The 27,957-nt window shown below is 49.5% G+C and overlaps 1 protein-coding gene across 5 annotated transcripts in view; it reads left to right on the forward strand.

The window, feature by feature from the left end:
- Positions 1-27,957, forward strand: part of TMEM181 (transmembrane protein 181) — a 73,351-nt gene that overhangs the window by 26,744 nt on the left and 18,650 nt on the right. For 3 of the 5 annotated variants that reach the window (XM_081829247.1, XM_081829246.1, XM_081829249.1), the window contains exons 2-6: positions 6,503-6,606; positions 13,059-13,114; positions 14,993-15,083; positions 16,315-16,436; positions 19,539-19,649. In XM_081829247.1, the coding sequence (XP_081685373.1) occupies positions 6,503-6,606; positions 13,059-13,114; positions 14,993-15,083; positions 16,315-16,436; positions 19,539-19,649 (484 nt within the window). Of the gene's footprint in view, positions 1-4,390; positions 4,515-4,538; positions 4,641-6,502; positions 6,607-13,058; positions 13,115-14,992; positions 15,084-16,314; positions 16,437-19,538; positions 19,650-27,957 lie in introns of those variants that run through there. The other 2 variants (XM_081829248.1, XM_081829250.1) reach the window with 2 other exon arrangements.

Genomic DNA, 27,957 nt, shown 5'->3' on the forward strand with positions numbered 1-27,957 from the left:
TTTTTTCGGTATGCGTATTGAAGGGGAAGCTTTTGGTTTTAAAAGAATACCCATGAAAAGGGGCTTAAACAACAGGTGTGTCGAGGAGTTGAAGTAGGCTTGTCCAGGGTTAATTCAGTGGCTCCATGTCCCTGGTGGCCTGAATGGTTTCCATCTTTGGTTCTCAGTCCTGGCCTGTTGCAGTGTCCACCCTCTTACGTGTGATGTGGCCATAGCCAGTCGGCACTTACCTGCACGGTTATGCCCTGAAGACAGAAGAGGCTTTTCTCACCCATCCCTTCATTAGGCAGGGAAACCTTTCCTCGAAGTGCCTGGCTGGTCTCCCTCAGGTTCTGCGTTCTGGTGGGGACGGGGGCTGGGACAGTGAGGCTGGTCTCCCTGGCAGGAGAGCAGGGGAGGAGGGGCAGACAGCCGGGGCGCCTCTGCCCTGCCCCAAAGAAAATCCCTTCATCTCCCATGGTTCCTGTTCCTTCTTTAGAACGAAGTGGGGATTATGGTGGGAGAGTTGTGTTCAAAGAAACACCCATAGGGCGCCTGGGTGGCTCAGTCGTTGGGCGTCTGCCTTCGGCTCAGGTCATGATCCCGGGGTCCTGGGATCGAGTCCCGCATCGGGCTCCCTGCTCCGCGGGAACCCTGCTTCTCCCCCTCCCACTCCCCCTGCTTGTGTTCCTGCTCTCCCTATCTCTCTCTCTCTGTCAAATAAATAAATAAAATCTTTTAAAAAAAAAAAAAACACCCATAAATTTGTTGTGCCAGCAACAGTTGGGGGTGAAGTGTTTGGCTATCACTCAAGGTGACAGGGAAGCCACTGGAGAGTTCTGGACTGAGAGCGAACACACCTGGCTTTCAGAGCAGCTGGGTGGAGAGCAGAGTGTCGGTGCCAAGGCCAGAAGCAGGGGGAGCAGGGGAGGCCCGCTGCAGTCCAGTGAAACATGGCAGGGCCTGACTGGAGAGCTGAGAAAGGCCGAGACTCCATATATTTTGAAGGCTTTGTGGATGCATTCGATGTGGGGAGTGAGGAGAAGACAGAGGTCAAAGAGGACTGCCCGAGTTGGAGTCACCACTTCCTGGGACAGGGAACACTGCAGGATGGGGTCAGCGGAAGATCTGGAGTCTGGTTCCGGAGTCTGGACTTGGATACCCAAGCTGGGGGGTCAAGTAGGTGTTTCCTGCCAGACTGGGGCTCAGCTGGGCTGAGCCTAGAACGTGGAATTGTTCGCACCTGCATCGTCTCTGAAGCCTGAAACAGGAGGAGGTCACCGAGGAGTGAGAGGGCAAAGGGCAGTGCCGTGCAGATGTGTCCCGGACAATGCTGATGTCTGGCTGAGCGAGCTCTACAGGATGGTTCTCCTGCTCTTTTGTTGTGGGGCTTGATGGCTGCCCAGGCTTCATGGGACTTGGAAGCCGTTCCTTGGGAAATGGTTATGAATATGCACAAGACGGGCAGGCGTGGCTTGTAGTGATTTGGATTATGGCTGCAGTTTGGGGGACTGGCTTTCCAATAGAGGTGTTTTTAGTTTCTCTAGGAAATATGTCTGTGGTATTTTAAATCACCCACAAAATTGAGGTTAATTAGAAGGGACCTAAAGAGTCCAAGCCTACGCTAAGGGATGGTCTGTTCCATTGCATTTGGAAAGTCTTCCAAGGGCCCTGGGGCTTCAAGGAGGCTTGCATTTTCCAGTCTGCGTATTGAATGCCTGCATGTGAGAAGAGACGCGGGCCTGGAGAGGAAGACTGGCGTATGGTCCACTCAAGAAGAGAGAAAGGAGGGACAGCCGTCCTGAGCTGGCAGGGTTTTGCTCCAGGCCTTCCTGCTCTCATTTTCCAGGGAGGAGATCCTACCAGCTGCTGTGCTTGACTTGGCCACGGTGTTTGGGGAAATGCTCCCTCATAGCTTGTTGCCAATTTGAGGGAAGTACATAAACACTTGTGAGATAATGAAGGAAAGTTGAGTAGGTGTTTTTGCATGTCTGGCATCCACACAGGTAGATGGCTACTTTGTCTTCAGGCGCTCAGCCATGTGGCTGTAATAGGTTAAAGACGTGAGAGACAGCGAAGGGAGGGAAAGCTTCCTGGAGGAGGTGGGGCGTGCAGGTGAGCCCTGCTGAGTTCGATTTCAATTCTTTGGTGGTGAGAAGAGAGAGCATTTCCCATCAGGAGAGCAGTGTATGCAAGGGCTGGTCCAGAGTCTGGCTTGACCATGTTGGGAAACAGAATTTAAGCCCCGGATGCGGATGCTTGGGTTTGAACGCTGCCTCAGCCTGAGCTCGCTCATCTGGGAAATGTGCATGGTGGTAGTACCTACCTCGGAAGGCAGCCGTGATGACCAGGGGAGGTGGTAATGCACGTGGGGCACATGCAGCACGGTAGGAATCCCAGGCAGGGATTTGGGGGGACCTTGGGAGCCATGAGGAGAAGTGGAACCTTGACGGAGTGGCCGTGGGGAGCCAGAGGCTCCCTGTGTGGGGCAGCGTCTGGGAGGCCAGCTCTGCGCTGGCGGTGGCCGGGCCCGGGCTGTGAGGCCCGCACTGGGAAGGAAAAGTTAGGAAGCAGGACACGCCTCCTCCTGGCTGGCTGCAGGTGCAGGGCGAATGAGAGGCGAGCATCCTCAGAGGGGACCCCGAGGCTTCAGGATGTGGGGCTGGAGAAAGGGTAGAGGCAGGAAATGGGCAGTGGAAGCAGCTTTTTCATTTGTTATTTTGTGCTTTAATGGGTTGAGTTTTAAACTTATTGACCATAAAAATGGTGTGGAGTCCTAAGTGAAAATGTCCTGGGAGACACTATCTCAGAACGGGATCAGGGGCAGGCAGGGGCTTGGGGACGGTTCCTGGAGGCGGGAAGGGGCATGAAGGAGGAAGCAGGGGTCACCTGGGGTCAGAGAGTACACAGTGTGGGTCCCAGAAGGGGATGGGAGACAGTAGAGGTTGACAACCAGGATGGGTTAAGGCTGCTCGATCAGACGCCTCTTGGTCATGGGCTCCATGCCTTTTCTGCATCACAGTCTTGCCTCTGAGCGTTTACAGAACATTCCTTCTGTTGGTGGCCTGATCATAGGGCGTAAAGGCTGTCTCCTCACAGAGACTTGGCTGGGCCGCTGGTTAGTTTAGTTTGATTGTTAGAAACACATTGGTGTTTCGGGGGGGAGGAGAGGTGGGAGGTAGGCAGAGAAATGACTGGGTGCCTGGTTTGGGCTGGAAGTGGCTGTGGGGCAGCTGGGGCCGGGAGATGTGAGCGAGACCAGCTGGGGCTGCCTCGACTCTCTGCTGCCGCTGTCTTCATGTTGGCATCTCACGGTTGCGGCTTTGACTGAACAACAGTGGAGAGCTGTGATTTGTCTCAAATAGGAAGATGTTCCTGAGGTTTTGGAAGTCTCTAGAGTTTTGGTGAACTGCTTCAAAGTTTTAAGATGTGAAGTTGAGAGTGGAAGGAGCCCTGGGGAGGAGGCACCGTCGCGCAGAACTGAGCTATCTTGGTGCTGGCCCTGGCCCACAGCACCCTGTGGCTGGAGGCGGTCTCTGGGCCCCAGATCCCCCAGCTGAGGATGCCTGGAAAGGTTTACTGCTGGTCAGGAAGCTGAAGACTGAAGTGTGGCTCCTTCCCCAGCCGGTCCCCAGCAAGCTGAGGTCATGGACGTGGTTGTGCCCAGTGGCATTTTCTCGGGCAGGGGACTGCTTTTGCTTTCTCTGTGTCTTTTTTCCATTGAATTGGATGAGGCCTGATTTCTGAACCAGGAGAATCTGTAATAAATTGGATATAAGTGGCAGTTTTAAGGAAGGGAAGCACTAGATCTGTATTGAGCCCCAGAGTGGGGAATAGGCACAGCGCCCCCAGGCGGGCGGGTGCTGCAGGAACTCGACCTTGTGCTCTCGGGGCCTGGCTGGTCTCTTTCCTCCCGTTCCCTCTCTTCTGCTAAGTAACTGCTTTCCTAACAAGTTACTGATAATGTATTTTAATGATAGAGTGTTTTAAAAATCAGAATTTAAATATAATTATTCTTACTCTGTTTTTCTCTGCTTCCAAGTAACCTCTTCTGGGCTCTTGCCTGTGCTGGGAGCCCTCCGTGCCCCTCAGAGCCCCCGCATGGGGTGGGGTGGGTAGGTCGCCCTGAGAGCAGCAGACTCCGGTGCCATAAATGACTCCGGGTAATTTTTAAAATAACTTTAGATTTATAAGGAGAGCGGCAGAGAGTACAGAGTGTCTGTACACCCCTCACCCAGCTTCCCCTCATGTTGGCATCTCAGCACTGTGGCACGTTTATCAAAACTAAGAGAGCAGCAATGGTGCAGTCCTGTGAACTACAGACTTCAGTTGTCTTTCCCAACATCTAATCCATTTAGCGTTGTGTAGGGGTTTTTCAAAGTGAGAATGCCCCGTGCTTTCCCTTCTGCAGACTGTGCAGAGGAACTGCATTCTTAGCCTCGACACCTGTGGACAGCAGAGCGGTGACAAAGAAGACCTTGTTCTGATGTCGGCCCCACCTCCCCAGGGCTTTTCCCAGAAATGCAGTCGTGGAGGTGGGTCCCCTCAGCTCTTCCTGCTGCCCCAGCCTCCCTCCTGGGGACCAGCAGTTACCGCCAAGGGGCAGAGCTGTGACACCTTGGGCAAGTGTTCTGCAGTCTTGGACCTCAGTGTCCCTGTGTGTAAGTCGAAGGGGTTGGACTTCCTCCCTGAGGTCCTTTCTGGCTCTACTATTTTAAGGCTTTCAGGCCTCTTAAAATCTTTAGGGTCCAGGGGTGCCTGGGTGGCTCAGTCAGTTAAGCGTCTGACTCTTGACTTTGGCTCAGGTCATGATCTCAGGGTTGTGAGATCGAGCCCCGTGTCAGGCTCCACTCTCAGCTAGGAGTCTGCTTGAGATTCTCTCCCTCCGCCCCGTCTCCCCACTGTCCCCCACCCCCGCACTTTCTCTCTCTCTCTCAAACAAATAAATAAATCTTAAAAAAAAAAAAAAAAAAAAACACCAAAAAAAACCCTTTACGGTCCCAAATTGGAGTTGGGGTCAGCCTACTTAATTCACTGGCTCTCATTTCTCATGCATAGTAGGGTCGTTTGTGGGTTGGCCTTTGGACCTGCGTCCCCAAGAAAAAGACAGAGGCACTCATTCCTTTATTTCTTCACTGGTGTCGTCATTCCGTGAAACACGGTGACACTGACCTCCGAGTTCACTCGCCCAAAGGCCTGGCGGGTCCTCTTGGAGAGAGCCAGCTTGGTAATCGGCAAAGCCACGTCTCAGCGAAGGTGGCTTATGGGCCCCAACCTTTGCCCCAAGATACCACCCAGGTGATTTCCTGCTCAGGAACTGGAATCTTGAGCGATGTGGAGGAGAGGTTGCGTGTGTGCACTCAGCACCATAAAAGCAAATAACCTTTCCCTCCGTTTCAGTTCTAAGTCTGCTTTTCCCTGGCCTGGGGTGTGTGTCCTGTTCCTGAGGCATGAGAAGTGCCTCCTTCTGTCTCAGCTCCCAAGACCAGGAAATGCTAGGGGAATAAAAATAATGTAAAAAGCAAAGCAAAACAGCCTCCCCCCTCCCACTCTCATCTCTTTGGATTTATGGGTTTCCACTTTAGGTTATAGGGCAGGGGTCCGCCATTTGGGGGCCAAACCTGGCCCGCCACCTCTTTGTGGTGGAGTTAAATCGGAACCCAGCCACGCACACGCGAGCACATGACGTCTGGGCGCGTGTAGAGGCGGCCGTGTGGACTGGAGACAGAGACTGTGTGGCTGGCCAAGCCTCAGACATTCATCGTCTGGTCCTTCATGGATTTTTTTGTTTACTGACACCTGAGGTAGGGAGTTCTGGAAGAGAACTGATCCCTCCGCCACTGCCGTTTTCTTCTGAGCAGAGGAGAAAGTAGGCATGATAGGCAGGGACCCTCCTGCCGGGGTTGGGGGGGCTGTTGGGATGGGTCCGCGCAGTTGCTCTCCACACTGGTGTAAGTCACAGGCGAGTGCGGGCAGCTTGCTCAGTTGCATCAGAACCAGACCCCACAGCGACAGTCAGGCTGAGCTTCACCAGGAGGGCTGGTGCAGGCGAGAGCCCGGGCCGGGGAAGAAACCAAGTTGTGGGCCACCTGGAGGGCCAGCTGGTGGCACCCACAGTTCCCAGTCTGGGCTTGATTGTGCCAGCTCACAGCTCAGGCCGTGTGTTGGCATGAGTGGGTTGGGGTCCTCTGTGCCCTCGGGCTCTGCTGTGGCCGCTGAAGGTGGGCGCGTGTGGAGGGCGTTCAGCCACCGCGTGTGTGGCGTGAAACATGCTCTCAGTGGGCACCGAAGCCACAGCGTGCTCCTGTGCCACGAGGAGTGGGGTCTGGCTGGCCAGTCGCCCCAGTGGTCCCTGAGGTGACTTAGGCACTGGTGTCAGGCAGGTCACCTGGGTTTAGAGTAGGTCCGCTTCTGAGGGGGGGAGGGGGCGGCCTGATGCAGCCTGGGGTGTTGCTGGTTCGGGGAGGGGCCTCCTGTGACTCAGCACCCCCCACCTAACCCCCCGCCCCCGGCTTCTCTGCAGGCTGGCCCCCATGCGGCTCTACACGCTCTCCAAGCGCCACTTTGTCCTCGTGTTTGTCGTCTTCTTCGTCTGTTTTGGCCTGACTGTCTTCGTTGGGATCAGAGGTAAGGTGCAGTTCTTGGTCATTTTATCATTTACAGTCACCCTGGTGCATGCTTTTCAGCCTGGCCAAGCTATACCCACTTTCTGTCACCTGCTAAGGGCCCCTTGGCAGAGGGTGAAGTGCCACTTCATTCTGAACCCACTGGGCAAGGGGCAACCCGGGTCTCTCCCCTTGCAGCAGCCAGGGCTTGAGTTCAGCTTGGCAGCACCTGGTGGCCTTGACTGCGTACCTTTTATTGGACCGTCAAACATTTCTGTCAAGGCTCCTGTGCTCAGGACCCAGCCTGGGTGCTGGGGAGTTCAGAACATGCTGATAGATGGGGGCCACAGGCCAGGTGTGCACATTCTTGCGGGGGCATGAGACAGCTATGAGCACGGGGCTGGGGTGACCAAGGGGAGCCGGGAGCGCGATTGTAGTGACGCCCTGAACTCTTGGCAGGAGGGAGCCTGCAGATTGGCTTTGGCCTTGTGTTAGGGCCTCAGTGCCCCAGGGTTCCATAGCATTCAGTGTCAGGGAAGAGCCACACCGTAATGATCTTCGCTTCAGAAATGCCTTTGAAATCACCCAGTCCAACCCCATTTCACACAGTTGGAAAACAGAATGAGAGAAGTCGGCCCGTTTTCATAAGGTTCCCAGCAACCCGGTCTCTTCGGCCCTATCCAGGGGATAGGAGACCAGGACCTGCCTAGGTTGTTTCTTCTTTCCCTCTTAAATGTCATGTTTGGTGAGCATGATTTCTGGGAGGTGTTTGTTTAATTACATTTCATATTAAAGCGTGAATGGCATTAGGCGCAGCCTGTCCCAGAGGCAGTTGCGCCCCCAAACGCTAGTTCCTAAACCTCAATGTGACTGGGGCTGGTGACTGGCCTGAGGAAGCTGGGGGTGAGGGTGGTTGCTTAGGTGGCTGTTTGCCCGCCGATGATGAACGTCATGGTGACAATAGCAGCTGTTAGCCAGTCTCCTCTTTTCCTTCCCGTGAGGTCACCAAGGAATAAGTCACATTAATCCCGGCACAGTACCTGTCAGTCATCTTACTCAATTTTCATAGCTGTCCTTTGAAGATTGTTAGGAGAGGCATTGATAGGCTTATGATTGGAGTCTCACGGGACCTCAGCCAATTCTTGTTTCCCTAAGCTACTGTCTGTTGCAATATCCGTGATTATATTCAGCCTTTTCCACTCTTGCAAAAATGAAGTGATGCACCCAGGCTGAGATCAGAGAAACGATGTCAGGATTCCCACATCCCTTTCCTTCTTCCCAATGGGTACTGGTATTAGGGTTCTCCAGAGAAACAGACCAATAGGATATATGTAGATACCAAAAGAGAGATTTTTTGTGCCTTCCGGGCCTGCTCGGGCCTGATCAGACAGGAACCACTTCCATTTGACGATAGAGTGCTGCCGTGCATGCCCAACTCACGATGGGCAGCTCAGGTCTCATGGTAACTTGGGGGCCCATGGGTAAGTGTTTAGTCTCTACTCAGGCCCAATAGCAAGCCAAGAGCTGTGTCTTGCAAGGAGAATATATGTGGAGGAGGGCAAGGCTTTGCTCCAAAGTCCCAAGGGCCTGCACTAAGATTCATCCATAGGGCCCTACCAGAAGCTCCAAATGGCATCCCTATCTTCTGACATTTCAGACACCTTTATATCTGCCGGCTCATATGGCCCCAGCAGTAGGCAGCCTGCACGGCAGCCTGGACCTGCTGGGAAGCCTTCTCTTGTTCCGGGCCCCACTCAAAACTTGCACCTTTTTGGGTCACTAGGTAAATAGGCCAAAGTATCACACCCAAGCAAGGAACATGTTGCCTCTAAAATGCAAAGAGGCGAGGCCCACTAGGCATTGTGCCTCTGTTTTGGTTGTAGGGGGAGCCAAATCCAACAGTTGTCTTTTGCCTTAGAAGGGATAGCTCTCCATGGCGCACACAACGGGACCCCCGGAAATTTCACTGAGGTAGAAGGCCCCTGAATTTTAACCAGATTTATTTCCCGTCCTCTGACATGCAAGTGTCTTACCAATGAGTTTAGGGTAGTTGCTCCTTACTCACTAGGTCTAGGCAGCATAATGTCATCAATGCGATGGACCAGCACGATAGCTTGTGGAAGGGAAAGATGACCAAGATCTGTGCAGACTCTGATGTGTGGCTGGGGAGTGACATACCTTTGGGGTAGGACAGTGAAGTGAAGGTGTATTGCTGGCCTGGCTTCTGGTGGGCCTTATTCCCAGGGATGAAGAAGACTGCTTCATCCTGTATTTGCTGGTACAGCAGCTGCATCTCAGGTACCAGAGGATGTGTGAATTTGCTCAAGCTGGTACAGCAGCTGCAGCCGGGATCACCCCCTGGTTAAGCTGATGGCGGTCCACTGTCCTCTCCAAGAGCCACCTACCCTCTGCCCAGGCCAGATAGGCGAGTTGAATGGGGGTGTGGTGGGAATCTTTCACGTCCTCGATGGGAACGCTAATGTCTGCGGTCTAGGAACGTGACACTGGTTTTGATTGTATTTTTGTAGGTAGAGGCTGTTCTGGTTACTTCTATTTGGCCTTTCCCGCCATAATAGCCCTCACTCCACAAGTCAGGGAACCAGTCTGGGGATTCTACCAGTTGCTGAGTATCTCTGTTGCAATTATGCATTCTGGAACTGGGGACTTAGCCATAGGGGTGGGTTCAGGACCGCCTGGGCCCATTGTGACATGTGCCTGAGCTAAAACCCCATTGATTACCTGACCCCCATAAGTCCCTACTCTGACTGGTGTTTGGGGTTTCATGAAATTGGGGTCATTTCAGGGCCAGTGTCCAGAGGACCCCAACATGTATTTCCTTTTCCCCAATGTGCAGTTATCTTGGTAAAAAGGCTGTAGGTTCCTTTGGGAGAATGGTTAGCAGTCTATATTTTTGGCAGTGTACTGGGGTGCTTTCTTTTTTTTTTTTTTTAATTTTTTTTTTTTAAGATTTTATTTATTTGCGAGAGAGAGAATGAGAGACAGAGAGCATGAGAGGGAGGAGGGTCAGAGGGAGAAGCAGACTCCCTGCTGAGCAGGGAGCCCGATGCGGGACTCGATCCAGGGACTCCAGGATCATGACCTGAGCCGAAGGCAGTCGCTTAACCAACTGAGCCACCCAGGCGCCCCTGGGGTGCTTTCTTGAGGGAACCCAGTCTTCTTTCCTTCATTCAACGGGTTTGGGTCTGTAAAGTGGCCCAAATCTTGAAACTATTGATGGACTGTGACTCTCTGTTTTTATGATTCAGGTTAGACTCTTGTTCACTTGACTTAGACTTTTCTGCTTACACAGATTAAGTCAAACTTTAGCAGGCTTCCTGTGGATTTCACTTCTAGGAACGCCATAATCAACTAGCCAGTCCCATAGGTCTGTGTGAATCAGACTCTTCTGATTGCTGCTTTGACTGTCCTGTCCATTACAGGAGTCATACCCACCTTGCTTTGGATAGGTGAGCACCGCTGCTTGGCCCCCCCGCTCCCGGGGTCCAGTTACTCCCATTGTGCTGGGTTTCCCCAGTTCACTGACCATGGTTCCTACTGTAAGATCTGGTCCACAGAGCAGGGCAGTCATAGAGCTCGTTAAGGATGCTGGGGCCTCCCTCACAAATTTATTCCTCGTAGCAGTGGTGAAAGCTCTGTGTCCTGGAATCTCCCAGCAGGTCTTCAATGACAAATCGACCCCAATGTTCCAACCTCCCTAAGCCTCCGAATCCCTTCCTTTCCATTAAACCAAGGCAGGTGTGGCATTTCTGATTTGCTCACTGGGGACCATCTTTTGGTCCACATTTTAACCAACCATCCAAACTGTTAGAGCCCTTCCTAACTCCCTGAGCTCCAGCATGCAAAGCAGAATCTCTCCTTAGTGGGCCTGCTTCCATAAATTCAGACCAATCCAACTTTATGTTCCTTCCACCATTTTCCCACACCCTTCGTATTCATTCCCACATATGTTACCCGGATTTCTCTCTATATAAACCAGAAAATTCACGTAGTTCTTTTGGAGTGTAGTGCATCTCCTCATGGGTCATACCTTGTACCTCATCTTTAGGAGCCTGCTGGAACTTGAGTCTAGTTATCGTTCTAGAATCAGAGAGGCGAGGTTGCTGAGCAGAATCAGCATTGTCTTGCATGGCCGTCAGGGGAGTCTGTCTCCTTCTACTGGGAATGGGGAGAACTCTTCCAGTGGCAAAGAAGATGCATAGGAATTTAACAGCTCCGTGCCCCCATCTTCATTAGGATCTTCCTGCACGTCCCCAGGCCAGGATCGCTTGAGCAGTGAGGCAGCCTGTGAGGCTGGTGTTCAACTTGTGTTGTAATTCAGCCAGTTGCAGGATGAGATTCTGGGCTTGACTTGCAGCTCGCAGCGCTGTGGCTACAGGAGGTCAGACTCTCCATCAGGGCACACAGAAGCCGTCAGATCACTTACGCAGCACTGGAGCTGGGAATTCAAACCCCGGAGCTCACCTTGTCCGGGGACATTAGGAACAACCAGTCAACCTCATTCTATTTGTTTTCCAAAAATATTCTAAAATATCACAAATAGAGTCACTTAGCTCCTTCTTAGAAGTGGTTGAATCTAGGAGTATCCAGTGGAGATGGTTTGCATATTTTCATGAACCAGTGCTGTCTTATAGAGTCACTACCATCTTTACACCTGATCAGGTTAGGGAACCAGTTCCAGAAACCCCAGAACCAATAGGGAAAAACTCTTCCTCCAGGCACCTGGGCGTGGCTCAATCGGTGAAGCGTCTGCCTTCGGCTCAGGTCATGATCTCTGGGTCTTGGGATCGAGTCCCACAGAGGGCTCCTTGCTCAGTGGGGAGCCTGCTTCTCTCTGTCTCTTTCTCTCTTCCCTTCTGCCCCTCCCCACTGCTCATTCTCTCTCCCTCTCTCTCTCAAATAAATAAAATCTTAAAAAAAAGAAAAAACTCTTCCTCTATAACCACTCTCAGTACCAAATTCTATATTAGGGTTCTCCAAAGAAACTGAACCAATAGGAGGCATATATATATAGAGAGAGAGAGAGAGGGGGAGAGAGGGAGAGAGGGGCAGGGGTGGAGGGGGAGAGAGAGATTTATTATAAGGAACTGGCTCATAGGATTATGGAGGCTGAGAAACTCCAAGATCTGTAATCAACAAGCTAGAGGCACAGGAGAGCCAGATAAGGTCCAGTCTGTGTCTGGAAACAGCTGAATATTGATGGGCCAGCTTGAAGACCGAGAGCAAGCCCAGGCAGAGAGCAGATTCTCCCTTACTCAGCCTTTTGCTCTATTCAGGCCTTCAACCATTTGGATGAGACCACCCCCCCGCCCCCGCCCCGCCACATTGGCAGGGAAGTCTGCTGTCCTCCATACACTGATTCAAATGTGAATCTCATCCAGAAACACCCTCACAGACACAGTCAGAATCACCTTTAGCCGGATATCTGGGTACCCACGGCCCAGTCAAGTTGACAAAAATCACCGTCCTCAGTCCTCTGGTAATAACATTATTAGGATTTCAGAATTAGGAGTGCCTTAGAGACCACTGACTCAGTTGCCCTCATTTTGCAAATGTGAAAACAGACTCAGAAAGCCAAGTTAGCTAAGACTAGAGTCTAGACTTTTCTGACTCCCAGTTCTTAATTCTGAGAAAGCAGACTGCCTTATTTCCTGGAACAGGGGTTTGCTCAGATTGTGAATCTTTTAGAATAAGCCTCACTGGGGGTGCAAGCCTCCTTCCCACACAGGGACAGCCTCCTCAGCATTCATGAACACATTCCAGACACATGTCACTGCATTTGTTATGAACTTGTTACATAGTCCTGTGCGTACTTGTGTGTCTCCTCCTCTAAATGGAGGATACTTGGTCACTGAGGCAGCCCAGAAAACTAGCATCACAGCTGAGAGTGATTTTAGATGAATTAAATTAAAATCTGCTTCATGCTGCTTTCCTTTGAGGCCAAAGCTCTGAAAAATTACCTTGTAAGATTCCATGAAGCTTATATATCTGCTATTTCAGGAATATACATTGAGTGTACATTCATATATTTTATGCTTTTTTATATCCTGAGCTTAATAAATATTTTTGGAAGACTGGATTAATTGGATGAACAGATAAATGTGTCTTAATTTTTTAGCAGACATCTTTATACTTCACAAAATACATAGACGATGTCTTTCCTGGATCCGAGCACTACAGAGCGAGCACTCATTGAAAGCAAAGGAGAGGTTTTGGCATAGATGGATCCTGGGGGAATCATATGTGGTGTGTGGTGGTCATATCGTGTCCCCTGCGTTGGGAAGTCATGACGGGCAGCAGTGTGGATGTTGTGTGTCTGTGTGTTTATACGTCCCCTAAGGACAATAAGACCACCTCTACATAATGTTTGTCTTTCTTAGCATTTGAAAAACAATCAATAAATTAATTAGCGATATAGATATAACCTGCTTTTCTCATTCTCTATTACACTTTTAGGGCCCAAAGTAATCCAGACGTCTGCAGCTAATTTTTCACTAAATAACAGTAAAAAGGTAAGACTGGGTGGAGGGGGCAGCTGTCGGGGTTACTCCGAGGGTCCTTGGGGCGCGCCACCCTTGCCGTGCAGCTTGCTTCTTAGGCAGCACGCACGTCTCGCACCACTGTCAGCTGCTGGCCTCTGGGCTCTGGTTTGCTAGAAGGACCTTCTCTGCTGCGGCAATAGCTCAGTGGTGGAGAGGATGGTGCTGTCAGCCTGGGGAGCAGCAGTTGCTTTCCAAATGCCGGTCGACTCATCCCGATCCCTCACGCCCGCAAGTCTTCCTAGACTCTGAGTTCTGACAATGCTCCCCTGGGCATCTGGCTGTTTCTTACTATATTTAACACAAGTTAACACAGGTCTCTTTCTTTCCTTTTTTAAATGTGGTTGATTCTTCATCTTTAGAGAAAAACAAAGGTCTTTCCAATTGGAGAATTTCAGTAATCTTTAATAAATGCTAATCATGAGAGCCCAAACAACTAAACCCCTTTCTTTTTCTGCATACCAGACATATCTTTACCTGTAAACTGAATGCAGTTGTCCCACGTTCTCATGGCACCATAACGTTTAAATCTGATTGACCCCAAACACCTCCCTGCCTGCCTTCTCTTAGCTCTCTGGTAGGTTTTAACCCTTACAGTTTTCAAAAAAGCAAAAGGAGGAAAATGTCCAAAAACTTAACTTTTAATTCCTCTTACTCTTGCTAGTTGGAAAGGGCCCTCTGCTTAGCCCACTGACATTTGAGTTTCTTGATTTTCTTTCTCTCTTGCCCTGAGGACCTGATTCAAAGAGGTGCTACCATCGGGATCTCCCGAACATAGTGTGGTCTTTTAAAATTTCTCTCAGGGGCGCCTGGGTGGCTCAGTCGGTTAAGTGTCTGCCTTCGGCTCAGGTCGTGATTCCAGGGTCCTGGGATCGAGCCCCACATCGGGCTCCCTGCTCAGCGGGGAGCCTGCTTTTCCCTCTCCCTCTGCCTGCCACTCCCCCCTCCTTATGTTCTCTCTCTCTCTTTGTGTCAAATAAATAAATAAAATCTTAAAAAAAATAAAATAAAATTTCTCTCAGGATGTAAGTCCTTTTTTTTTGACACTAAAAATAGCAGCCGTCCCACCAAACTGACTTGCTCCCAAAAGATCAGACTCACTTCTGAAAGATGATAGACCATCCTCTGGTAGGTTTCAATGCCTCCTGGCTTCGGGCAAGCCTTCAGTCACAGAGCATTTCTGTCAGTTCTAAAACACAGATACTACATATTTATGTTCAAAGACTTCATTCAAATAATGCATTTCTTTGGCACCGTCGGTGGGCTCCTTAAGCAATGTTCTCTGTCTCCCACGGCTGCTAGGAGCCAGTATTACGGTTTTCAGCACACACCGCAGAAGCATCATTGGCGATGGGGTCCCGTCTAATTTTTCTCTCCAGGGGCAGTAAGACTTTCCTGAACCTGTAAACAATAGACCTCAAACAGCGACTGGTACGGCATATTGGAACTGAGGAAATGATTCTTGTGAATATCAAGCTCTATTCTTGGTGTCCTTTATTATCTTATGGTACATCTTATCCTATGTACTGTTAATTTTTTTTTTTTTCTCCAGGATGGTTTTTTCTTGCTATTTAAGTAGGTATATGGTCCCAAGGCTGCAGATGCTGGACATTGCCTGCTTACAGGTTTTCATGAGACAGAGGGGGTTGCAATAGGAAGCTAGTCTTGTCTTTTTCTGGAAGGCAAAATTTTACTTATATTGTCTAAAGGAAAACCACACGTTTCTGTTTCGAGCTTACACAAACCTTTTTTTTTTACTAAATGTAAATTTTGTACGTCAAGATGAGGTATTTGGTAGACTTAATGAAAAGGTCACACGGATTACTTAACTCTTTTTTCTTTTTGCCTTAGCTGAAGCCAATTCAAATCCTTTCAAATCCATTGTCTACATATAATCAGCAACTGTGGCTGACGTGCGTTGTGGAGTTGGATCAGTCAAAAGGTATGAAGCCTGACATTTCGGAACGGTGTTTCTTTGTACAAAGCACCATATTTTAAAGATCGAGAGAGCTTTAAAATCTTTGAACAAGTGCTCAAAGATGGATCACAGGGATGTTCATTAGTCTTTGTAACAGCAACAGATTGGAAGCCCCTTCCATGTCTGCCAGCGTCTTCCAGAGAAAGTTATGATGCAGTGCTCAGCGAACGCAGGTCAGCTTAGCTCAGCGGCTCCACAGGGTAGCCACGGCTGCGGCGCCTTTTCCCTGGGGTTCTGGGAGAGCCTTCAGTTCTGATGCCCTGAGGTGAAGGTTCTGTCCCCCAGGGACACTTGGCAGTTGTCACCCCGGGGCGGAGGAGCGCTCCTAGTACCTAGAGGGTGCTGAGCATCCCGCAGTGCACGGGACAGTCCCACAGCAGAGGGTGATCTGGCCTCAAAATATCGGTGCTGCTGAGGCTGAGAACCCTGCCCCGGCGCGTCCGGTCCCTAACGCTGCAGCTCTGCGAGTCTGGAGCGGCACTAGTTACGCGTCGTCCGTCGTCCGGGGAGAACCGAGAAAGTGGTCACCCACATTGTTTTTCATGTTCTGTGATGCAGATGAGGCGCTTTGGCTGTGAAAGAATTTGAAAAGATAACCCCAGAACCACAGTAAATTAAGTGAAAAAAAAAAATGTATACTACCAAAAAATTAACCCCCTTTTGTAACATTTAAAAAAAAACAAATAAATTTGGTGTCACTGTGTATTTGTATGCCTAGAAAATGGTCTGGAAGGATGGACATAACATGTTAATTATGGTTATCTCTAGATGGTGGGATTGTAAGTGTTTAATGACATCTTTATATTTTTTTGTTCTCTGATTTTTTTTAACAGTGGGCATAAAAACAGAAAAATAATAAAATATGTAATCAGAAAAATAAGAAATCTAATTTTGTTTTAGTATAAAGTTAAGTTAGAAATTTATGCGGGAAATTAAAAAACAAAATTTCATTAGCCATGAAATGCTTGCCCTTTTATGAACCCAAACTGGGGGACCTGTAATGGAGGTTTTTACATAGGCCCCTGGGTAACGGGTTGGACGTAGAACCTGATGGAAAGGCTTTGCTTTGCAGACAAGTGTGAGGCTTTTCACATGTGCTGAGGCTGAGGTGGTTGCAGGACCCTTCTGGAGACTCACCGTGGCAAGTGTGATGTGCCTGAGGTGGCCTCTGACACTGCCTCTCTTTCTTTTGTAGAAACATCTATTCAGACAAGCTTCCTCATGACTGTTAAAGTTGACGGTGTAGCTCAAGATGGAACCACCATGTTCGTTCATAACAAGGTTCACAATCGGACGAGGACCCTCACCTGTGCGGGGGTGAGTGCGTTCGAATGTCAGCGATTATTCGTCATGCTGTCCTGTTACATGCCTGCTTTCCTGAGTAAAAGAATCGAACCATTCCAGTGATGGTGCAGAACACTCACCTAACTCTCTACACTGATACCTTATAAATTCTTACAAACGTACACACATTCACACACACACACACACACACACAGAGGATGCCTGTTTTCACTGTGTACTGCCTGGGGTGTCTACAGATGGCTGTTCACGGGCTTCTTGTCGCCTGTGAAGGTCTGCGCTGCTCCCTGGTCATTCCGAATTGTCTGGTTTCCAGCCCTGCTCCACCTGCGGGCCTGAGGCCCCAGCCTTGTAGGGAGAGCAGCCTACTTGTTGGAGCATCTGCTTCAGGGTGCGGTGTGTGGTTATGCGATGGGAAACCTGGTGGTCCAAAGTGAGAAAGGAACCCTCACTCTTGTTTTTTTGGCACCATATTCTGTCAGAATCCCGAGAGTCAGAACTGGGATCGCTCTGTATATAGTAGGGAGGCCCCCTGGGATGAAGCCGGTCGTGGGGGGTATGGAGAACACAGGGAACATCAGAAAAGAGAATGCGTGGATTGGGGGGTTAGGAAAGTGGTTTCCCTGACAGGCCTCATGCCAGGCTTCCCGTACATTCAGGTCTCCCTCAGTCCCCAGCGCAGGCCCACGGAGCCCTGTTACCAGAGCCCCGTTGTACACAAGAAGAAACTGAGGCTCAGAGAGATCAGAGCACTTGCCCGAGGGACACACACAGTGAGCAGGGCTTGGGATCTCAGCCCATGCTTTTGTGTTCTAGAGCTCGTGCCCTTAGCAGCCACACACCGCCTGCTTCAGGACAGGGAAGCAGCAGGCCTGTGTGTCCTGGCAGGAAAGGATTCAGGTGGGGGAGGGTTCCTGTTTCATGCTGGCCCCCGTCTGTGGTCCGTTCCCTGCTGGCATCTGCCTGAAGATCCCAAGGTGGCCACTCCCTGACCCGAGCAGCGGCTCCACCCACGGGGTCCACCTTGTGGGCAGGTGTTGCTCAGAAAGCCGCACAAGTGACTAGACTCTCGCTCTGCTCCATTGTCACCCGTGGGAGGAGGCCTGGGCCAGCCTCTCAAATGTGTTGTCCTCAAAGTGGGGTAACGCCCTCCCTGACCGTCCTTGTAAAGTGGCAAGGATCAAGTTGGACACCGGATGGGAGAGTGGGCAGTGCCCAGTGGGGGGCCGAGCACCCCCCATGTCTGTGTACAGTAGGTGCTCGGCCAGTTCTGCTGCGTAAACGGCAGGGAGGACAGATGCCGGGTCTGGAAGGCCTGCACAGGCGGGCTTCGCCTCCACCCCCAAGCCAACTGGGGTCCCGCTCCCGCTCCAGCTCCAGCTCCAGCTTTGCTCCTTCTCGCACCGGGCGGGTGATGATGAACAGGCGGTTGGTGACTTTATTTTACGGCTAATGTGACTGATCTTTCTGGTTTGCGAGGACCAAGGAGTTTCCCAGGATGGGGACTTTCTGTTTTAAACGGGGTAAGTCTCGGGCCAGCGAGGACGACTTGGTCACCTTGTCTGAGGCCTGTACTTGGAACAGCGCCAGGCTGCCCGCAGGGCTGCTTGTCTACTTCCTGGCAGTGCCCCCCACACTGTGCCCCTCGAGAGTGGCCCTCGGTGCCTCGCCGTGGTGTCTCCCCTCTCCCACAGTTTCTACTGTTCTCTCTCTGTGCAGGCCCCTCCCCAGCCCTCCCAGGAACACTGCCCTGACTTAAAAAAAAAGGATGGGCTTTTTGTGTTCTGGAGCTATTGACCACCCTTTATACTATCTTTGTCTTGCCGCGAAGAGAAAACACTGTCCACCTCAGGTAGCAAGTGGTCCGCGACGGGTGGGTAAGAATGCTGTGCTTTCCCCAAGGATTTGCAGAGGCACATTGTGATCGGTGCGCAAACCATGGCTTGAATGGAGAACCTCCAAACCATCAGGTGGTCTCACTGTAGTTTTTATAAACTTGAAGATACCTGCAGGCTGAGATATAACTGCTTTGTTCATTCAAGCATCCTCTGAAAGTCCAGACTCGTAAGAAGTGGTCATCTGTGCAGCACAGATCCATTCGCTGAGTACTAAGTACTGCTCAGTACTTAGCTGCCCCTGTCCCCACGTGCCTCCTGTGACCTGACTGTTGGGAACGAATTTGGTTTTGCAGAGACCAGGGATGACACACACACTCACCCCTTCTGACTTCTTCCCTGGCCCTTAGGTCAGCACCCCCTGCCTGCCGATTGTTAAGGCTTCCCATGAACACCCAGATCTGTTTTCCTACATGACCTCAGACATTCACAGCTCGGGGAGCCTTTGATCCACAGTGGGGGTGACTGCCCTGTTCATAGCCACGGCTCACACGGGCGCCACCCAGAGACTGTCAGACCGCGAGAGGACTTCTGAGGGGTGCACTAGGCAGTGAGGCTGCGCCCAGGTCACTGGCTGCCCGGCCACTGAGTACACATCCGCATCCACCGCCCCAGCCACGCTGAAGTAGGGGGGACCTGGTTCCTAACTGTATAGGAGATGGGGGCTCTGGGCAAGCAGTGAGCACACACACTCGTGTAATCACGCTAGCCATTGTTCCTGTAGCCTTTGCCTTGGGTGCGGGCCTGACCTCCCCACAGAGAGCACAGGGGCTCTGTGTAGGGAAGGACAGGTGTTGGGGTGAGGGGGCAGGCACTTTGTATATCACGCAGCGGCTGTGGAAGTGAGCAGGGAGGAGAGTGAGGCTCGGGGGTCTGATTTGTTGTGTCTTAACCTACGCTCCCCCTGCCCCCTTGTATTCGTGTGAATGTCAGGTTTGTGTTGCGTTAACTTTTTTATGCAGGTGACATTATTTTGAATCGTCCAAAGTAGAAAGATTCTAATGATTGCAAATCATCTATTATGTGTTTCCAAAAATATCCATTTGGTTCTTTCTAAGAATTGTTTTTGGCTGGCATCTGAATTTTTCTGGGCTCTGGCAAGTTCCTTGGAGATGGTTCGTTCGGCTCATCTGTTGTTGGCGTGTGTTACTTCATGGGTCAGTTGGTGGGGGAGCCAGTCTTGCTTGCTTTAAAGACACAGCTCTTCCTTGCATCTTTGCAGAGGTGTGCAGAAATTATTGTGGCCCACCTGGGCTACTTGAACTACACGCAGTATACCGTGATTGTGGGATTTGAACACCTGAAGCTGCCCATCAAGGAAATGAACTTCACGGTAAGTAAGCCAGCAGACCTCAGTGTCTCCATGGCTCATTTGTTTAGCACCCATTCTTCTGTCAAATGACTGAAATAAATCTCAGCATAGAAATCTTGTTATTTTGGACAGTGGAAGACATGTACAGTTTCTAAAAACTATAGGGCACCATAATTTCTCAAGTATATGGAAGCGGGTATAGCTAAATGAAACAGCATGAAATTGGAAACCCCCTGTGGTGTTCTGAGATTGGGAACAGAGAGAATAGAGAGTAGCCTTCCCGTGGGAAGGTCAGCAGGAGTTACCGGGTGAACCCTCCTGGTAGAAGAAGAGCAAGGCGGGACCCCGTTCGCCATGGCTGGGAGCCGCCCTCGGGCCCCACCTCTGGTGGGGCGTGGGCTCTGCCCCCCTGGGGCCTGCCCAGTGCAGCTCACATGGTGAGACTTTGCTGTCCTGTGTGCCACTGAACTCAGCCTCTTTGTTCCTTCCACTCGCTTGTGCACCAGTGTAACCAACAGAGTGACCAGGAGTAGGGGTTTGAGCTGGTTTAGATCCTGGCGCCATCATCTGCAGTTGAACATTGTTGGCCTGTGTCCTTATCTGTAAACTAGCTGCCTCATAAAGCCCTGTCGAGCGAGGGAGGGTGGTAACGGGCTCCTTTTGAAACGTGGCGTTTACTGAGCTAGAACTCCCATCCCTTAGGAGAAGCCTGATAGCAGTCGATCCCCATTCCTCCCTCCCCCGACCCCCGGGGGGCTGAGAAGCCGCTCACCTTCTTTCTGTCTCTGTGGATTTGCCTGTTCTGGGCGTTTCATGTGAATAGATGGATCGCATATGTGGTCTTTTGGGACGGACGTCTTTCCTTACTTAGGGTGGTATTTTCGAAGTTCGCCTGTGGTTTTGAGGGTATCAGCACCGCGTGCTTTGCTGAATGTTGCACTGTGTGGGTAGATTCCATTTGGTGTATCTGCTCATCGGTTGACGGGCGTTTGGGCTTTCATGAACACTGCTGCTGTGAACATTCACGTGCAGGTCTTACTTGGACCGATGGGTGCCGTCTCCTGAGAGGTTTTGTTGTGTAGGCCCTCTCCTGCGTGCTGGACATGCACTGCCTCACCCGGCCCACCTCTGCGGTGGCGCCTGTGCTCCCCATTTTCCTGGGGGGCCTGTGGAGGTCGGCTGGGCGTGGGATCATGCACGATGCCTGCTCAGTGGAGGCACTCAGCAAATGGCACCTGTTGTTAACATTCGTATTACTTTTTTTTCATGTTGTCTCCAAACTACCCAAAATGAGTTTTGCTCTTTATCTACATGATAGCTCTCCAGATATTTAAAAATGTTGCCTCAGCCCCTCGGAGATTCTTCCTTTCCTTCACACGGCCCTGGGGGTGGCTTCTGGACCCGGCAGGCTCCAGGTCTCCTTCCTGGGGCTGTCCCAGTCAGCCTGGCCGGGGCGGGGGGGTGGGCAGCTTGTGAAGTAGAAGGAGCAGGTAGCCCTCGAGGTGTGACTGGAGCCTGACAGCTGGCTCCTCTGGCAGCCTCATCACCTGTTGGTTTGTGTTCTGCCAACTGCTAAACACCCCTCGGACTTTTTCCTCCGTAACTGCGGTTCAGTCTGTTCTCATTCCAACCCATAGTGAGTCTTTCTCATTCTCTGCCTCTGTGGTTGCTCTGTAACAGTTCTCCGAACCCCGCTCAGGCATTGCACTGTGCCCTTGAGTTTCTTTTCAGTGGTTTAGGCTTCTGGTTCCAGCCTCTCCTCACCCTTTGGGTTCGAATCTGGATTCTGTTCTTTGTGGTATGAAAGATTTCCTAGAGCTTTTTCCTCAGAACATCTGGCCAGCGTTTTGCCTGTGTCCTCGAGTTCATGATGCAGAGGTTGAACCCTGATAGGGTCTGAGACAGATGCCCTAAGCTCAGGCACACTGATTCCACGCTGTGCTAACCATCTGTGCTTTAGACTTTGCTATTTTAGAATTACCCCGAATCAAGAACGCAGAGAGCAAAGAGCACCGTGTTTCTCAGACAGAGGACCTCTCCTTTCCATCTTTGTCGGGGTTTCATCCCCGGAAAGCCTTTATCAGCGTTCTCCACAGCTTTCCCCGCAGGTTCAGTCCACCCCAACCCTATTACATGGGTCCCTTAAATACATGGGTTCGTTTTTGATTGGGGTTTTCCCCTCCATTTTTTCTGTTTTATTTCCCCTTGGACTTACTCCTGTATAATTTGGTACATATTTCAGATAAACTTGGTACATGTCATTCCACTGTTGCTCAAGAAGGCAGGTGATGTGGTCTCACTGGAGGGCTCAGCAAGGAAATTGCCGTCAGAACGGCTCATCTGGAATGATGCTGTTAGGCAGAGCTGCATTCTGGGTAGTGCTCTTCAGCATCCAGAATGCTGATACATGAGACCCCTGCAATCTGTGGGGATGTTACCTAAGATTTTCCTCCATTTTTGTTCATTTCTGTATTCCCAGTACCCAACAGTGCGCCTGGCAACAGTTAGGCTTATAATAAATATATATGGGTTGAATTGAAGAATAACACCATAGCATTTCACAGATTAAGAAATTCAAATGGCCAACAGACTTGTGAAATGTTGTTTATCCTTGCTATAAACCAAAGAATCAGAGACTTCAAAAAGGAATGCTTTTTTTTTTTTTTTTTTAACCTGGCAAATGGTAAAAACACCTACAAGAAAAATCACACCTAGGATTAGTGAAATGCAAGTTCATAAGTTCTTTCATTACAGGTTAATGAGGGGTGTAAATGAGTTTCAGTGTTGGGGGCAGTTTGGTGGTGTATCAAAGCCTTCTTTTTGACCTAGTAATTCTACTTCTGTGCATTTATTCTAATGAAACAATTAGAAAAGTACAGGAAGATTTATATTTTTCATAGCAGAAAGTTGGGAGCAATTTGTATTTCAGTAGAGTTCTGGTTAAATAAATTAGTTTTTCTGCAGCTGTTAAAATAATGAACTGGTCACAGAATAGATAGCATAATCTGCTATTGATTTTAAAAAAGGAAAAAAAGTTAATGAATTGAAAGTGCTGATGGACACTTTCTATTATAGAAAACTCTGGAAGGCTATCTCTGGGTGGTAGGCTTAATGGTTTATTTTTTTCTTCTGTTTCTTTATAATGAGCTTTTTATTACCTTTATAATCAGAAGAGAAAATTATTTTTTTTTAAAAGGCTCCTAAGACAACTGATATTTGAGAGGGGAAGCCAACATACCCTCTGGCAGTTCACTCTGAGGAGCTTAGTTATGGAAGAGCTACCTCAGAAAATCACGGTTTAGTGTTGTGTCCAAAACTTGTACAGAGATGCGTTAAGAAACCAGAGAACCTTACGCAAAGTGTGTCTGTATCTTTTATAAAATTGCTGTTGAAAAGTATCCATTATGTTGTGAACTCTGATCTAAACCTCCAGACAGAATTCCTTTTGACCGTTTGTTACGAACTCCTTTTACGAGACATAGACTGAAAGCTCTACGGCTCACCACATTTCCCTTTCGGCATGAGCTGCTAGAAATTTCAGGAATAAGTTTTATGCCAAACCGTGGTAGTTACTAATACCCTGGTATAGGTTTAATTATTTGCCCTCTTTCTTTACAATTTTACCTTTTAAAAAGCTTTTAAAAGTTGTTCCCATTTGGGGCGCCTGGGTGGCTCAGTCGTTAAGCGTCTGCCTTCGGCTCAGGTCATGGTCCCAGGGTCCTGGGATCGAGCCCCGCATCGGGCTCCCTGCTCAGCCAGGAGCCTGCTTCTCCCTCTTCCACTCCCCCTGCTTGTGTTTCCTCTCTAGCTGTCTCTCTGTGTCAAATAAATAAATCTTTAAAAAAAAAAAAAAAGTTGTTTCCATCTAATCCGTCTTTTTATCACAAGCTGACTTCGTTTCCGTTTGGAAGTAAAGAAAATTGAACCAATAAAATACATACAAAAAGTATGTCAGTGATACTGTTGTCCACGCACCGGAACCGCTGAGGTGAAGGAGTCAGGAAGACGCCGAAGCCGGCCAGGGTGCGGGGCAGCCCGAGCCCTGTACTCTGCCAGCGGCGGCAGAAACGCTACGCGGAGATGCATACGCGTCGGCCCTGCTGGTTCCTCCTGGCTCCGCCCCGCGCCCATCAGCACAGGATGGCTCCCAGTGGCACGGTCGTGCCTGCTCTGGGGTGTCGTGTGGCAGGAAGGAGGAGCGGTGGCAGCTTTCACAGGCGTGGTGTTGAAGGCGATAAGCCAAATACAAAATAGCACATGGTGTGCGATTCTGTTTATGTAAGTGGTAGGAACGGGCAAAATGAATCTGCGCCATTAAATCAGGATTAGTGTTCCTTGGGTAATTAGTGACTCGAAGGGGGCATCTGGCCGGGGGGCTTCTGGGGCGCGGTGATGGTGTTCCTCAGTCAGAACACTGTTCACACTGGTGTGTTCCATTTGTGACGGTTCATTGAGTCGCACACATGCAGCTTTTTGTAGGTATGGTACCTTCCAGTAAAAACTTAACAGGATATGTGGTGCACTTGAAAACTCAGAGCTCATCACGTGGCTGCCTGTTTAACCACATCCATTTCTTCAGGCAGTCCTTGCTGCTTTGATGGAATTTGACGTGGGAGGGTTTCTATTGTTGTTTGGCGTTTCCTTGGAGATCTTTGGCATCTGGGAACTTGAGTGTGCTGGTCGCCGTGGCTCTCACCTGCCCCTGGGCGTCCCCATCGGTTTCGCTAGCCAGTTCTTCCTCGTTGATGGAAATCGAGTTCAGGATGAAAATTACCCTGGTTGCTTCTCCAACCTACCAGGAGAGAGAATCATCACAAGGGCAGCCCCCAAATGTTCGGACGCTGTTTTTGGCAGAATACGTCTGCCCTTCTGCAGATACCTAGATGGTTGATGGTCGTTTTCTTGTGTCGCCTGCTGTGTGGGCTTTATCTTCTGTCTGGCATTGTTGTTGATGCCGTGTACCCTTACGTTGAGAAGCTTCATTTCTTTCCTTTTGTTCTCATGCGCATACTCTGCGAACATCTGGTTCACTGATTTCTACTTTACGTACATACCTATTTGAAGTGGAGCGGCACTCCTTCTATCTCTGCCTCCTCTCTCAGCTCTTGTTCTTCTCCGTGCATCTTGCCCACATCCCACTGCCATGTTCAAGTCAAGACCACCCTCCGGTCTTGCAGGTACATAGGAGAATACTGCTTATCTCCTGTGTCCTTAGAAAAGGGCTGAGCTGGGCATTTTCCCCTCTAATTAAGTGCCCTTTAGGTCGATTCTGGAGTGACACTGCCATCAGCTGTTCACATTTCATTTCCTCTTTTTTCCTCCTAAGCCACAACTTTTCCCTGGGGGATGAGATTAAAACAATAGCTCGTGCTCTCAAGTCCTTCAGGTTTCTGTCTGGTAGACACCCTCCGGTTGCCATGTGAATTGAGAGGACTGGCAGCCGGCAGCACTTCGAGAAGCACTGACCAGATTCTTGGGTCATACTTGCCCTGTTGTTCTCATAGGACAAATTACGAAAGCATATGTTAGGCTTTTCCCCTCCAGATATTTCTGTATAATAGCTTTTATATCGGTTTTCAAGTGTTGGAAACCCAGGCTGTGAATCTGAGCCTGGAACCAGTTCCAGGGGGTTGCTTAGTGCTGCCCTAGGTTGCCGGGAGTACCACCCACCTGAGCAGTGAGTACCCCGATGTGCTCAACAAATGTTGAACGGTGAATGGAGAACTGGACCAAAACTCTGTAGATTGTGATTAGGGAGAAATGGCCTAGGGCCTAAAATGGATGCTTGTTGCAAAGTCAGCGTGCAGTATGGCAGGGTGAGCCCAGTCTCTGGAAGAACAGAGGTGGCTTTGTGAAGGCCTGAGGACCTCGCTGCACATGCCAGCGAATGGATTGATGACTCTTCAGATTTCGAAGTAAATGTCTAAAGCCTGAATGTTTTCTGGGAGTTTACTCCATTTCCTTTTACTTATTTTACTTTTTAGTTTCAAACGTACACATTCGCGCTTAAAAGTAAACGCAAAAGCAAACTCCCCTAATTCCATGCGGTGAGGTCCGTGCGGTGGCTGCCGTCCCAGTCAATCCTGGTGCTGGCACAGACACTGGCCGGCTGTTTGACGATCCCCGCAGGCCCTTCTCCTAGTCCTGGCGTCACTGCATCCATTGTCTGCAGCCGAGGGGCCAGGGCCCTGTTCTCTGAACTTCCACATTCTTCTTGGGCTCCCTCAAGGGAAAAGAAAGACTTTCCAAGCCATTGGCACAAGTGAATACCAGCCTGGGTTGGGAGGCTGGCCCGGTCCCAGGAGAACACAGAGGTGATTCCTTTCAGCTGCTGCTGGCGCAGGCAGCCTCCCGCAGAGAAACGCCAGGTGGACATGGTTTCCCTGGATCGGGAAGGACAGGGGGAAGGCACAGCAGGAGCTAAGGGACTGTTCTGAGGGTCCGCTGTGCACCAGCCGCCAGACCAGGGCTCCGGCCACCGCGGTGAGGGCCAGAATCGAGCGCTTTGTTCCACGTCACCCTCCTCCTCCTCTTTCTGTGAACTCTTAGATTAGACCTGAAGGCATGTTTTACGTTTAGCTACCTTTATTGGATAAAGCATTGTTTTCTAGGGTTAATTTTTAAAGTGAGCGAGGTGTTTTATACTGTTCCGACAGAGTCCCCCCTCCTTTAGGGGTTCCTTAGTTATTTTCCTTCTCAGTCTCTTGAGGGTCAGATACTTTCATCACTGTAACTTTAAACGTATTTTGTGAATTTTTTTCCTGATGCTAACACTTTTTCTTTCTTGATTGTGCCTTACAGTGTTTTTTCAAACTAAGATACGTATTACTTTTTTCTATTTGACTGTCATGTTGATGTTGATACCCCACATCAGTGCTCATAACTGCTACTGTGATGATTTTGTAAATGATACTATTTAACATTTAAACACCATAGCAATGATCATAATAGTTGCGTTATGTTTCAGATTTATAATAGCGGCTGCTATTTATTGAACTTGTGCTGTTTGTCAGGCACTGTGCTAAACTTTTTGTAAGCATCATCTTAGTTAAATGTTCTGATAATTCTATAAAGTAGATAATAGTATCCCCATTTTATGGAAGAGAAATCTGAGGGTTAGTGAGATTAAGCTAGTTTCCCAGCTAGAAAATGGAAAGGCTGAGATTTGAACCTGAGTCTCTGACTTCAAAATTCATATGCCCTCAATCACTATGATTTCTCCTTTCTCATTAACATTTGATTGTTAATTGTTGTTTTTTGTTTGATGGCTCTATTGAAGTATAATTGACATACAATGAAGTGCACATATTTAAAATATAAAATTTGATCCATTCTGACATGTACACACCTGGGAAACACTCACCATAATCAAGACAATATGCATACCCCTCAGTCCCTAAAAGTTCCCTCATGCCCCTTCCTCCTGTTACCTTCTCATCCCCCCGGCCACCACTGATCTGCTTTCATTACAGATTCATTTGTATTTATGTAAAATTTTATATAAACACGGGGTGCCTGGGTGGCTCAGTTGGTGAAGTGTCCAACTCTTGATTTCAACTCAGGTTGTGATCTCAGGGTCATGAGGTCGAGCCCTGCATCGGGCTCCATGCTCAGTGGGGAGTCTGCTTGAGATTCTCTCTCCCTCTTTCCCCCTGCCCTCCCACCCCCTGCTTGTACTCTCTCTCTCTAAAATAAAGAAATAAGTAAATCTTTTAAAAATATTTATATAAACATCATCTTACAATATGTTTGAATTCTTTCACTCAGTATAATTATTTTGAGATTAACTGATGCTGTTGGGTACATCATTTGTTCATTCCTTTTGTTCTGGTGTGCCGATACAGCATAGATTATTTATCCATTCACCTGTTGAGGGACATTGAGATGGTCTCCAGTTTAGGGCTGTTTGTTGTACAGCTGCTGTGAACACCTGTATATAAATCTTTGTGTGGACATGTGCTTTTATGTCTCTTGGGTAAATACCCAGGATTGGAGTGGCTGGGTCATGCGGCAGGGGTGTGTTTGGCTGTTTGAGAAACTTTTGACAAACTGTTTCCAAAGCGGTTGTATTGCTTTACGTTCCCTCAGCAGCATATGAGAGAGCTCCAGTTGCCTCACATCCTTGTCAGCACCGGTATGGTTGTGTTTTCAATTTTGGCCATTCTAGTCGGTGTGTAGTGGTGGTGTTTCTTGTGTGGTGACTTTCATCTGCAGTACTTTGAAAATGGCCTCTGGCTGGCATTTTTCTGGCAAGAAATCTGCTGTCCTTCCTTATCTTTGTCCCCTGAATAGATGCTTCTCCCCTCCCACCCCCTCTACCCTGACTTGT

The sequence above is a fragment of the Leptonychotes weddellii genome, chromosome 8, assembly GCF_054177405.1.
Source record: "Leptonychotes weddellii isolate Sample4059 chromosome 8, ASM5417740v2, whole genome shotgun sequence".
In the NCBI taxonomy this organism is placed as follows: domain Eukaryota; kingdom Metazoa; phylum Chordata; class Mammalia; order Carnivora; family Phocidae; genus Leptonychotes; species Leptonychotes weddellii.